This window comes from Sphaeramia orbicularis, unplaced genomic scaffold, assembly GCF_902148855.1.
Source record: "Sphaeramia orbicularis unplaced genomic scaffold, fSphaOr1.1, whole genome shotgun sequence".
Lineage (NCBI taxonomy): Eukaryota > Metazoa > Chordata > Actinopteri > Kurtiformes > Apogonidae > Sphaeramia > Sphaeramia orbicularis.
Genome location: NW_021941658.1, coordinates 1 through 12,500, shown reverse-complemented (window position 1 = coordinate 12,500; position 12,500 = coordinate 1). Strand labels below are relative to the sequence as shown.

General features: G+C 53.3%; 2 protein-coding genes across 2 annotated transcripts in view; one reads left to right on the top strand and one right to left on the bottom strand.

The window, feature by feature from the left end:
* The window catches only part of zdbf2 (zinc finger, DBF-type containing 2), a 9,684-nt gene extending 7,353 nt beyond the window's left edge, over nucleotides 1–2,331 (top strand). The window contains exons 6-9 of the mRNA XM_030130588.1: nucleotides 1–25; nucleotides 97–440; nucleotides 1,109–1,259; nucleotides 1,435–2,331. The exon at nucleotides 1–25 is cut by the window's left edge and continues 101 nt beyond it. Of these exons, the coding sequence (XP_029986448.1) occupies nucleotides 1–25; nucleotides 97–440; nucleotides 1,109–1,259; nucleotides 1,435–2,052 (1,138 nt within the window). The 3' untranslated portion in view covers nucleotides 2,053–2,331. The remainder of the gene's footprint in view (nucleotides 26–96; nucleotides 441–1,108; nucleotides 1,260–1,434) is intronic.
* On the bottom strand, nucleotides 2,290–11,355 carry dytn (dystrotelin). Its single transcript, XM_030130589.1, has 15 exons — nucleotides 11,250–11,355; nucleotides 11,065–11,153; nucleotides 10,909–10,983; nucleotides 8,621–8,810; nucleotides 7,137–7,234; nucleotides 6,971–7,050; nucleotides 6,790–6,861; nucleotides 6,027–6,190; nucleotides 5,718–5,829; nucleotides 4,762–4,895; nucleotides 4,499–4,592; nucleotides 4,281–4,327; nucleotides 4,056–4,197; nucleotides 3,371–3,869; nucleotides 2,290–2,425 (listed from the first exon to the last, which is right to left on the bottom strand). Exons 2-15 carry the CDS (start codon nucleotides 11,093–11,095, stop codon nucleotides 2,307–2,309), a joined length of 1,857 nt encoding a protein of 618 aa, XP_029986449.1. The 5' UTR covers nucleotides 11,096–11,153; nucleotides 11,250–11,355; the 3' UTR covers nucleotides 2,290–2,306.
* Between the last annotated feature and the right edge of the window lie 1,145 nt (nucleotides 11,356–12,500).

Sequence of the window (12,500 nt, the reverse complement as noted above, 5' to 3'; positions counted from 1 at the left end):
CGACGACTGGGACTCACCTGTGCAGGTAACTCCATAAAAGGAAGTGTACCCGTGTGAGTGGGTGGGACCTCAGTGACAATGGGCGTTTGCGTGCAGGTGGTGTTGCAGCGCCGCTCCTCACCTGTCCAGGTGATACAGCAGGACGTGGGCCGGCTCATGGACATCCAGGTGGACATGGACGACCACGGGTACGCCTTCCAGCTGGACTCCGCCCTCCACGGCCAGCACAAGGCCGGAGGCGGGGCCAAGCAGGAGGAGGAGGGCTTCCTGGCCCTGCCCATCCAGGAAATCATGCCCACGCCCGCACACATCCCAGCATCCTTCTGGGGCAAGACCTGGGCTCAGATCGAACAGGAAGACGAGGAGAAGGTGGGCAAGCTGATCCGGCAGTTCAGACAAGGACCGCTGCTCTGCTACTTCGACAGCGAATCACTGGCCAGGTAAGCAAAACAAACGCACTGGCACCAAAACAAACGCACTGGCACCAAAACAAACGCACTGGGACCGCATGGTAACCAAAACAAACGCACTGGCACCAAAACAAACGCACTGGCACCAAAACAAATGCACGGTGACCGCACGGTAACCAAAACAAACGCACTGGCACCGAACCAAACGCACTGGCACCAAAACAAACGCACTGGGACCGCACGGTAACCAAAACAAACGCACTGGCACCAAAACAAACGCACTGGCACCAAAACAAACGCACTGGGACCGCATGGTAACCAAAACAAACGCACTGGCACCAAAACAAACGCACTGGCACCAAAACAAATGCACGGTGACCGCACGGTAACCAAAACAAACGCACTGGCACCGAACCAAACGCACTGGCACCAAAACAAACGCACTGGGACCGCACGGTAACCAAAACAAACGCACTGGCACCAAAACAAACGCACTGGCACCAAAACAAACGCACTGGGACCGCACGGTAACCAAAACAAACGCACTGGCACCAAAACAAATGCACTGGCACCAAAACAAATGCACTGGCACCAAAACAAACGCACTGGGACCGCACGGTAACCAAAACAAACGCACTGGCACCAAAACAAACGCACTGGGACCTCATGGTACTTTTATTCTGTTTGTTGCTGCCAAGGTATGGTAGGCGGAGCCACAAGAAGGGGCGTGGTGGGATGGAGAAGGCGGAGCCAGCAGCTGGTGTCATGCCCTTATTGGACCAAGATGAAGACGACTCTGCACATGTCAGGAGGAGGAGGCGGGGCTTCAGGGTGGCATCCAGGTGTCAGGTGAGTAGAGGAGGCGGGGCTTCAGGGTGGCATCCAGGTGTCTGTTGAGTGGAGGGGGCAGGGCTTCAGGGGTGAGTGGAGGAGGTGGGGCTTCAGGGTTGTTTTGCTGTTTTTTTCTGCTCTGTTATAATTGTCCCCGCCTACTATCACCCACTTCCTGTTTCCTGTTCCTCAGGTGGTTAAAGTCAGCCACAGCACTCAGACCATCCAGCTGGTCACCCCAGCTGTCCGTCAGCCTGAGGCCCTGCCCCCAGTCCCTCCGGCCAATCTGCTGTCAGCTGAGCGGACACCTGAAGTGTCGTGGCGCCGCCTCCCATCGTCGTACTCCAGCATCATGACGCCGTTACAGCCGCACACTTCTCTGGTCTACCTGCTGTGCACAGGAAGCCCCGCCCATCCGTACACCTGCAGCCCACTCTCCGCCCCTAAACGATGCAGGAAGAAGCGGCGGCCCCTGGACGTGCAGGAGGGGTTAAAGGTCAAATACAAACGTCTACCTGTCAGGTTCTACGACCCCAGCACCAATCGGATCCTCAGGAATGCCCCCAGGGGCTCCGCCCCCTCAGTCTCTGCCCCTCCGTCCTGCGTCCGTCAGCTGTTCAGGAGCCTGAGTCCTGACCTGAACACATCTGGGGTCAGGGGGCGTGGCCGGACAAGACGGAGGGGTGGGAGATGTGAAAGGACACGCCCACACGCTCCGCTTTCAAAGAAGAAAACCAAAGCCCCACCCCTTCCTAGGAGGGAGGGGCTGAGGAGCAGGAGGGGGAGGGGCTCCGACAAAAGTCGCAGATAGTGTATTTGGAGAGGGGGCGGGGCTATGAGTCACAGGTAGCACACCTGTTCTGCAGTGTCATTCAGAAACATTTGAGTCAAAGGATTTAGTTGAATGAGTTTATTAAACAGTGGTTCAGTAGGAGCAGCCCCCCCCCCAGTGGAACACACACACACACACACACACACACACACACACACACACACACACACTGGACTCTTCAGTTGTTTTTTAATCTTTTCATAAACACATGCTGTTTGTTTATTGGTCAATAATCAATAAAGGCCTTTTGTAATTGGATCCTGTGTGTTGGATCGCAGCGCCTCCACCAGCTGATGTAACCTGTGTCCCACCTCGTCTGCAGCTCCCAGAAGCTCCGCCCACTTCCTGTCACCTGGACACAGATCATGAAGAACAGCCAATTAAAGCTGCAGGTGGCATCCACAGGCCCTGGCCACAGGCCCGTCCAGTACACGTATGTCCATGGTTCAGCAGGTGGGCTCTAGCCTTCTGATGAACGGCTGTACTCCTGGCACACTGACGACTGACTCAAATTTCAGCCAATTCGGTGTTCGTATATTTGAACTGAAGCAATTTTTGTAATGGTAAATTTCAGAAAAAACTTCGCAATGTCTGCGACCTTGGCGCACAAAAACAGTGGCACCAATCCCAAAAATTCGGCTAACTTTTGATGCCCCACTTCTCTAGATACTGTACACCGATTTTGAGCTCATTCGGCCAAACACCCAATGAGGAGATAGTTAAAATACGACGTCAGCGAAAACGCAGACTCAGCATCTTGGAAATTTCAATCCAATATGGCTGACTTCCAGTTGGTTTAGGGGCGTGGCCATAATAATATTTTTTGTTTGTCTCCTGACGATGAATCTGTGTACTGATTTTTGTGGCTCTACAACAAACTTTGTGTTGGACGTGGTCCCTTTGGCGTAATGTATTTCCACTTTTCAAGGGGGCACTGTCACAACATTTCTTTACCGACATCTGCGAAACCTGTATGTAAATTCAATTTCTCACACTTCTGAATTATGGGGAAAATTTGGTGAGTTTTTGTAAATGTTCAGGGGGTCAAATTTGAGCTCAAAGCGCAGGAGAAGGAAAAATAAATAAATAAATAAAAATAATAATCTGAGCAGGAACAATGTAGGTGTTTCCATGGCAACCACATATTTGGCGTCGGCTTTACTCGGCCCTGGCATAAAGGTTTGGAACTCGTCAAACACTTGTACCCACGTCAGTCCAAACCGTTTGCGATCTGACGGACACAGGACAACACGGACACAAAGCTCAAAGCCCCGCCCCCTGGTCTGGTCTGTCTCACCTGTCTGCATCCGCCTGTTCGTCTCCATGGTAACCTTCAGTCGCTCTATGGTCTCCTGCAGCAGCTCCTCTTCACTACATTTCCCATCATGCTCCTCTTCCTTGGGCGGGGACGTCACCGGCTCTCCCCGGGGCTCCGCCTCCTCAGGTGTGTCCCGCTGTCCCATTGGAGGACACAGACACCCGTCATCTGCGGGCTCCTCGTAGTGCCCCACGTGCAGGTCATGTGACAGTGGTGAGCTGCACAGGATTGTGGGAGATGGAGTTTCTGCTCCAAACTCACTGCAGAAAGGCTCCTCCTCTTCCTCTTCTTCACCTGTTGTGTTACACCTGTGGTCTCCATGGTTACCCTTCTCTTCTTCTTCTTCATCTTCTGTCATGGTGGTCTTGTGGTCTCTGTGGAAACGCTGCTCATCCTCTGCATCTCCTCTGGTGTCGGTGGAGGGGTTTCCATGGTGACCGTCCGTCCTGTCATGTTGAGCCTCCATCTTCTGCAAAGCCTGAGAACAGAGAACATGTGGAGAACATGTGAGGAACCGGACCAGTGGAACCGGACCACAGGAACCAGACCACCCATCTGAGGTTCTACTGTGGTCTTTCCTCAGGAGAACAGAACCAGGAGGAGCTCTGTGATTGGACCAAAAGTACAGCTGTGTGACCATGTGACCGGGCAGGTGGGCGCTGACCTGTGTGAGCATGCTCTGTAGGCGCAGGTTGTGTTGTCTGAGTGTTTCCATGGTAACCTCCATCTCAGAGCACCTGTCCTCCAGAACGCCCTGCTCTGATTGGACGGCCAGCCTCCAGGCGTGGACCTGCTGTTCCAACAGCCTAAACATCAATAAATAAATAAACAAACATTGTAAAGAAACAGTTCTGTGTGTGTGTGTGTGTGTGTGTGTGTGTTTGTTTACCATTTGTCTCTGTGCAGGTTTTGGACTTCAGTCATCAGAGTCTCCGACTGTAAACAACAACAACAGAGCATGTTATTGTTTGGATCATGTAATGTTGGGGAGGTCATGGGGGTCAGAGGTCATGGAGGTCAGAGATCATGGGGGTCCGAGGTCATGGGGTCAGAGGTCTTGGGGATCGGAGGTCATGGGGGTCGGAGGTCATGGGGGTCAGAGGTCACCTGGTCCACTGGGGGGTCCTCAGTCTGCAGGGCTTTAGACACACAGGCATCATGGGAAATGTCTGCATCACAGCGATCTGAAGTGGGCGGGGCACTGTGACATCACATGACATGTTAGTGTTGTCAATCAAATGTGATGGACATAATGCATACACTAGACTGTAGTGGATCATGTGTTCAACAAAGTAAACAAATACTGCTTACCTTACCTTATCTTACCTTAACTTATTTACCTTACCTTATCTTATATGAAAAACAATGACCTGCTCTCAGAGTCTCCTGGCTCCACCCTCAGGTGGCCCCGCCTCTTGTTGGCCTCCCTCTGGGTGTATCGCCGTGGTAACAGAGCATGACGAGCGCTGTGGGCCAATGAGGACAGAGATTCTCTCCAGGTTGGCTGAAGACAGAGAAGAACAGAGGAGGTGGAGTTTGGCCCAACTGTCTGTATCTGTACCTGTCTGTATCTGTCTGTACCTGTCTGTCTGTCTGTACCTGTCTATACCTGTCTGTCTGTCTGTACCTGTCTGTCTGTACCTGTCTGTATCTGTCTGTCTGTCTGTACCTGTCTGTCTGTACCTGTCTGTACCTGTCTGTCTGTCTGTACCTGTCTGTCTGTACCTGTCTGTCTGTCTGTACCTATCTGTCTGTACCTGTCTGTACCTGTCTGTCTGTCTGTACCTATCTGTCTGTCTGTACCTGTCTGTACCTGTCTGTCTGTCTGTACCTGTCTGTCTGTACCTGTCTGTACCTGTCTGTCTGTCTGTACCTGTCTGTATCTGTCTGTACCTGTCTGTCTGTACCTGTCTGTCTGTCTGTACCTGTCTGTCTGTACCTGTCTGTATCTGTCTGTCTGTCTGTACCTGTCTGTCTGTACCTGTCTGTACCTGTCTGTCTGTCTGTACCTGTCTATACCTGTCTGTCTGTCTGTACCTGTCTGTCTGTCTGTACCTGTCTGTATCTGTCTGTACCTGTCTGTCTGTACCTGTCTGTACCTGTCTGTCTGTACCTGTCTGTCTGTCTGTACCTATCTGTCTGTCTGTACCTGTCTGTACCTGTCTGTCTGTCTGTACCTGTCTGTCTGTACCTGTCTGTCTGTCTGTACCTGTCTGTCTGTCTGTACCTATCTGTCTGTCTGTACCTGTCTGTCTGTCTGTACCTGTCTGTCTGTCTGTACCTATCTGTCTGTCTGTACCTGTCTGTACCTGTCTGTCTCTCTCACCTGTGTGCAGAACTCCATCACTGGATGATGTGTTTTATGTTTCTTTGTTTGTTTTTCTGTCAGGAAGCAGCTCTGACACAGATGGACGTTCACACACTGAAGACAGCGATACCTGAACACACACACATACACACACACACAGATATACACACACACAAACACACACACACACATACACACAAACACACACACACACATACACACAAACACACACACATACACACACATATACACACACACACAGTCTCATCAGTGTTTCCAATCTACAGGTCATCTACTGTGGGAGCTTCTGATTGGCTGCTGACCCACCTGAGCCCGGTCATGGGACGGGTCTTGCAGGCATGGCAGCGGACGGGATGGCTGACGTTCTGACTGACGGACAAGCGGTACAGGGTGGGTAACCATAGCAACAGCCGCGGCTCCGCCTGCAGCCACGACATGACATGTTCCCGTGTCACGGAGGGGGTGAGCACCTGCACCGACCCAGAGGACAGGTGAGTGTGTTACTATGACGACCACCCAGAGGACAGGTGAGTGTGTTACCATGACGACCACCCAGAGGACAGGTGAGTGTGTTACTATGACGACCACCCAGAGGACAGGTGAGTGTGTTACTGTGACGACCACTCAGAGGACAGGTGAGTGTGTTACCATGACGACCACCCAGAGGACAGGTCAGTGTGTTACCATGACGACCACCCAGAGGACAGGTCAGTGTGTTACCATGATGACCACCCAAAGGACAGGTGAGTGTGTTACCATGACGACCACCCAGAGGACAGGTCAGTGTGTTACCATGACGACCACCCAAAGGACAGGTGAGTGTGTTACCATGACGACCACCCAGAGGACAGGTGAGTGTGTTACCATGACGACCACCCAGAGGACAGGTCAGTGTGTTACCATGACGACCACCAGTCAGCAGACCAGAGCTGAGTGGTGACATGAGAACAAGAGAATAAAAACAGAAGAGGAAAGTGTAACGGTAAGTCTGAGAAGAAAAAGGAGAAGGAGAAGGAGGAAAAGGAGAAAAAAAAGAGAAGAAGGACAAACATCAGTGTCATGTGTTCACCCCTTTAAAACAGGACTTGACGGCCTCCTCCACGTCTCCGAACACAGCGTGTTCCTGCACCGCCACAGGGACCTGAAGGCAACAGATGCAACAGAGGCATGATGGGTAATGTAGTGTGGACAGTACAGAGGACTGGAGCTGGATGAGGGGCATGCTGGGTAATGTAGTGTTGGTCCTTTACCTGTGCCAGGTCCTGCAGTACAGACCTGAGGGACGACCTGCTGACCAACCCAGACGTATCCATGGAAACGGACAGAAGAGCTGAGGAGGAGAGAGGATGGACAGAGCAGGTCAGAGGACAGGGGCGGAGCTGAGGGAGCTGAAGGACAGGTTTGTGTATGACTCACCTGTGTACTTGTCAGACACTCCGTCTGCAGACAGACCAATCAGAGCTGTGAGCAGAGAAACTGAAGCAACTGAAGCAACTGAAGCAACTGAAGGAGATCTGAAACACAAACACAGACCAGGACATGAAACACAGGATGAGCACCTGGAGGTGAACACACACGCCCCCAGGTGAACGCACACACACGCCCCCAGGTGAACGCACACACACGCCCCCAGGTGAACACAGGAGCAGACACGCCCCCAGGTGAACACAGGAGCAGACACGCCCCCAGGTGAACGCACACACATGCCCCCAGGTGAACGCACACACACGCCCCCAGGTGAACGCACACACACACCCCCAGGTGAACACAGGAGCACACACGCCCCCAGGTGAACACAGGAGCAGACACGCCCCCAGGTGAACACAGGAGCAGACACGCCCCCAGGTGAACGCACACCCCCCCCCCCAGGTGAACAAAGGAGCAGACACGCCCCCATGTGAACGCACACACACGCCCCCAGGTGAACGCACACACACGCCCCCAGGTGAACACAGGAGCAGACACGCCCCCAGGTGAACGCACCCCCAGGTGAACACAGGAGCAGACACGCCCCCAGGTGAACGCACACACACGCCCCCAGGTGAACGCACACACACGCCCCCAGGTGAACACAGGAGCAGACACGCCCCCAGGTGAACGCACCCCCCCCCCCAGGTGAACAAAGGAGCAGACACGCCCCCAGGTGAACGCACACGCACGCCCCCAGGTGAACACAGGAGCAGACACGCCCCCAGGTGAACGCACACACACGCCCCCAGGTGAACGCACAGACACGCCCCCAGGTGAACACACACAGACACGCCCCCAGGTGAACAAACACACACGCCCCCAGGTGAACGCACACACACGCCCCCAGGTGAACGCACACACACGCCCCCAGGTGAACACCCCCCCCCAGGTGAACGCACAGACACGCCCCCTGGGTGAGCACACACACGCCCCCAGATGAGCACACACACGCCCCCAGGTGAACACCCACCCCCAGGTGAACACCCCCCCCCAGGTGAACTCAGACACGCCCCCAGGTGAATGCACAGACACGCCCCCAGGTGAACACACACACACGCCTTCAGGTGAACGCACAGACACGCCCCCAGGTGAACTCACACACACGCCTTCAGGTGAACGCACAGACACGCCCCCAGGTGAACTCACACACACGCCCCCAGGTGAACACACACGCCCCCAGGTGAACACACACACACGCCTTCAGGTGAACACACACACACGCCCCCAGGTGAACTCACAGACACGCCCCCAGGTGAACACACACACACGCCCCCAGGTGAACACACACACGCCCCCAGGTGAACGCACAGACACGCCCCCAGGTGAACGCACACACACGCCCCCAGGTGAACACACACACACACGCCCCCAGGTGAATGCACAGACACGCCCCCAGGTGAACGCACAGACACGCCCCCGGGTGAACTCACCTGTCGTACAGTCTGAACATCAGACTGCAGGTCTGCTCCACAGCCTCTGCAGTCACATGACCAGGCACTTCCTGTGACACGCTGTGGAACATCCTGTTCAGAGTCAGCATCACTTCCTGTCTGGTCAGCTGTTTGGCCCCGCCCACTGCCAGGAGAGCGTCTGTGATATGTCTGACACAAACCACATGTACTGGAAACAACGACAACAACAATGATAACGACAACGACAACAACAACGACAACAACAATGACAACAATGACAACAACAACAATGACAACAACAATGACAACAACAACAGTGACAATGACAACAATTACAACAACAATAACAACAATGACAACGACAACAGTGACAATGACAACCATGACAATAACAACAATGACAACAACAATAACAATAATGACAACGACAACAGTGACAATGACAACAATGACAATAACAACAATGACAACAACAATAACAATGACAACGACAACAGTGACAATGACAACAACAACAGTGACAATGACAACAATGACAATAACAACAATGACAACAACAATAACAACAATGACAACAACAACAGTGACAATGACAACAATGACAACAACAACAGTGACAATGACAACAATGACAATAACAACAATGACAACAACAATAACAACAATGACAACGACAACAGTGACAATGATAACAATGACAATAACAACAATGACAACAACAACGACAACAATGACAACAACAACGGCAGCAACAACGACAACAATGACAACAACAATAACAACAACAACAATGACAACGACAACAATGACAACAACAACGACAGGGGTCAGTGCCTGGGGTACTGGGTTGGTATACTCTTTATATGTGTGTGTCCTCACAGTGCAGGTGTGTCCTCAGTGTGTGTGTGTGTGTCCTCACAGTGCAGGTGTGTCCTCAGTGTGTGTGTGTGTGTCCTCACAGTGCAGGTGTGTCCTCAGTGTGTGTGTGTGTCCTCACAGTGCAGGTGTGTCCTCAGTGTGTGTGTGTGTGTCCTCACAGTGCAGGTGTGTCCTCAGTGTGTGTGTGTGTGTCTTCACAGTGCAGGTGTGCCCTCAGTGTGTGTGTGTGTGTGTGTCCTCACAGTGCAGGTGTGTCCTCAGTGTGTGTGTGTGTCCTCACAGTGCAGGTGTGTCCTCAGTGTGTGTGTGTGTGTCCTCACAGTGCAGGTGTGTCCTCAGAGTGTGTGTGTCCTCACAGTGCAGGTGTGTCCTCAGTGTGTGTGTGTGTCCTCACAGTGCAGGTGTGTCCTCAGAGTGTGTGTGTGTCCTCACTGTGCAGGTGTGTCCTCAGTGTGTGTGTGTCCTCACAGTGCAGGTGTGTCCTCAGAGTGTGTGTGTGTGTCCTCACAGTGCAGGTGTGTCCTCAGTGTCCTCAGTGTGTGTGTGTCCTCACAGTGCAGGTGTGTCCTCAGTGTGTGTGTGTGTCCTCACAGTGCAGCTGTGTCCTCAGTGTGTGTGTGTGTCCTCACAGTGCAGGTGTGTCCTCAGTGTGTGTGTGTGTCCTCTCAGTGTGTGTGTGTGTGTCCTCACAGTGCAGGTGTGTCCTCAGTGTGTGTGTGTGTGTGTCCTCACAGTGCAGGTGTGTCTTCAGTGTGTGTGTGTGTGTGTCCTCACAGTGCAGGTGTGTCCTCAGTGTGTGTGTGTATGTCCTCACAGTGCAGGTGTGTCCTCAGTGTGTGTGTGTGTCCTCACAGTGCAGGTGTGTCCTCGGAGTGTGTGTGTGTGTGTCCTCACAGTGCAGGTGTGTCCTCAGTGTGTGTGTGTCTCCTCACAGTGCAGGTGTGTCCTCAGAGTGTGTGTGTCCTCACAGTGCAGGTGTGTCCTCAGAGTGTGTGTGTGTGTCCTCACAGTGCAGGTGTGTCCTCGGAGTGTGTGTGTGTGTGTCCTCGGAGTGTGTGTGTGTCCTCACAGTGCAGGTGTGTCCTCAGTGTGTGTGTGTGTCCTCACAGTGCAGGTGTGTCCTCAGAGTGTGTGTGTCCTCACAGTGCAGGTGTGTCCTCAGAGTGTGTGTGTGTGTCCTCACAGTGCAGGTGTGTCCTCGGAGTGTGTGTGTGTGTCCTCACAGTGCAGGTGTGTCCTCAGTGTGTGTGTGTGTCCTCACAGTGCAGGTGTGTCCTCGGAGTGTGTGTGTGTGTGTCCTCACAGTGCAGGTGTGTCCTCAGTGTGTGTGTGTGTCCTCACAGTGCAGGTGTGTCCTCGGAGTGTGTGTGTGTGTGTCCTCACAGTGCAGGTGTGTCCTTAGAGTGTGTGTGTGTGTGTGTCCTCACAGTGCAGGTGTGTCCTCAGAGTGTGTATTTTCAGTGTTGCTCTGTACACACAGGCTCGGACTTCATTCAGACCTTCTGAAGGAACAGGAACAGTGAGGACGTGACAGCCAATCAGAGGACAGCAGACTGTCAGCTCGGATGTGATGTCACACTCACCTAGGCTGTCCACGTCCATGATGACGGTCATGTGACATCAGTCATGTGACATCAGTCATGTGACACTTGTTCCATGGGTGGAGGTAAACCTGAGTTCAAACAGGAAATGGATCCATTTTCAGAAGAAAAAACAAATAAATAAACTTCCAGAAACGACCAAATATGAACAAGGATTAAATATTCACCCAGAGCATTCAGTTAACCAGTCCACCCAGTCCATCCAGTCCACCCAGTCCAACCAGTCCATCCAGTCCAACCAGTCCACCTAGTCCAACCAGTCCATCCAGTCCAACCAGTCCACCTAGTCCAACCAGTCCATCCAGTCCACCTAGTCCACCCAGTCCATCCAGTCCATCCAGCCCATCCAGTCCACCCAGTCCAACCAGTCCACCTAGTCCATCCAGTCCATCCAGTCCACCCAGTCCATCCAGTCCACCCAGTCCATCCAGTCCACCTAGTCCACCCAGTCCATCCAGTCCATCCAGTCCATCCAGTCCAACCAGTCCAACCAGTCCACCTAGTCCATCCAGTCCACCTAGTCCACCCAGTCCACCCAGTCCACCTAGTCCATCCAGTCCACCCAGTCCACCCAGTCCATCCAGTCCAACCAGTCCATCCAGTCCACCCAGTCCACCCAGTCCAACCAGTCCATCCAGTCCACCTAGTCCACCCAGTCCATCCAGTCCAACCAGTCCAACCAGTCCACCTAGTCCAACCAGTCCATCCAGTCCACCTAGTCCACCCAGTCCATCCAGTCCATCCAGCCCATCCAGTCCACCCAGTCCAACCAGTCCACCTAGTCCATCCAGTCCAATATGAACAAGGATTAAATATTCACCCAGAGCATTCAGTTAACCAGTCCACCCAGTCCATCCAGTCCACCCAGTCCAACCAGTCCATCCAGTCCAACCAGTCCACCTAGTCCATCCAGTCCACCTAGTCCACCCAGTCCATCCAGTCCATCCAGCCCATCCAGTCCACCCAGTCCAACCAGTCCACCTAGTCCATCCAGTCCACCCAGTCCATCCAGTCCATCCAGTCCATCCAGTCCATCCAGTCCACCTAGTCCACCAGTCCATCCAGTCCATCCAGTCCACCAGTCCACCTAGTCCACCCAGTCCACCTAGTCCACCCAGTCCACCTAGTCCATCCAGTCCACCCAGTCCAACCAGTCCATCCAGTCCACCCAGTCCACCCAGTCCAACCAGTCCATCCAGTCCACCTAGTCCACCCAGTCCATCCAGTCCATCCAGTCCACCCAGTCCATCCAGTCCAACCAGTCCATCCAGTCCATCCAGTCCATCCAGTCCACCCAGTCCATCCAGTCCAACCAGTCCATCCAGTCCACCTAGTCCATCCAGTCCATCCAGTCCAACCAGTCCATCCAGTCCATCCAGTCCACCCAGTCCATCCAGTCCATCCAGTCCACCCAGTCC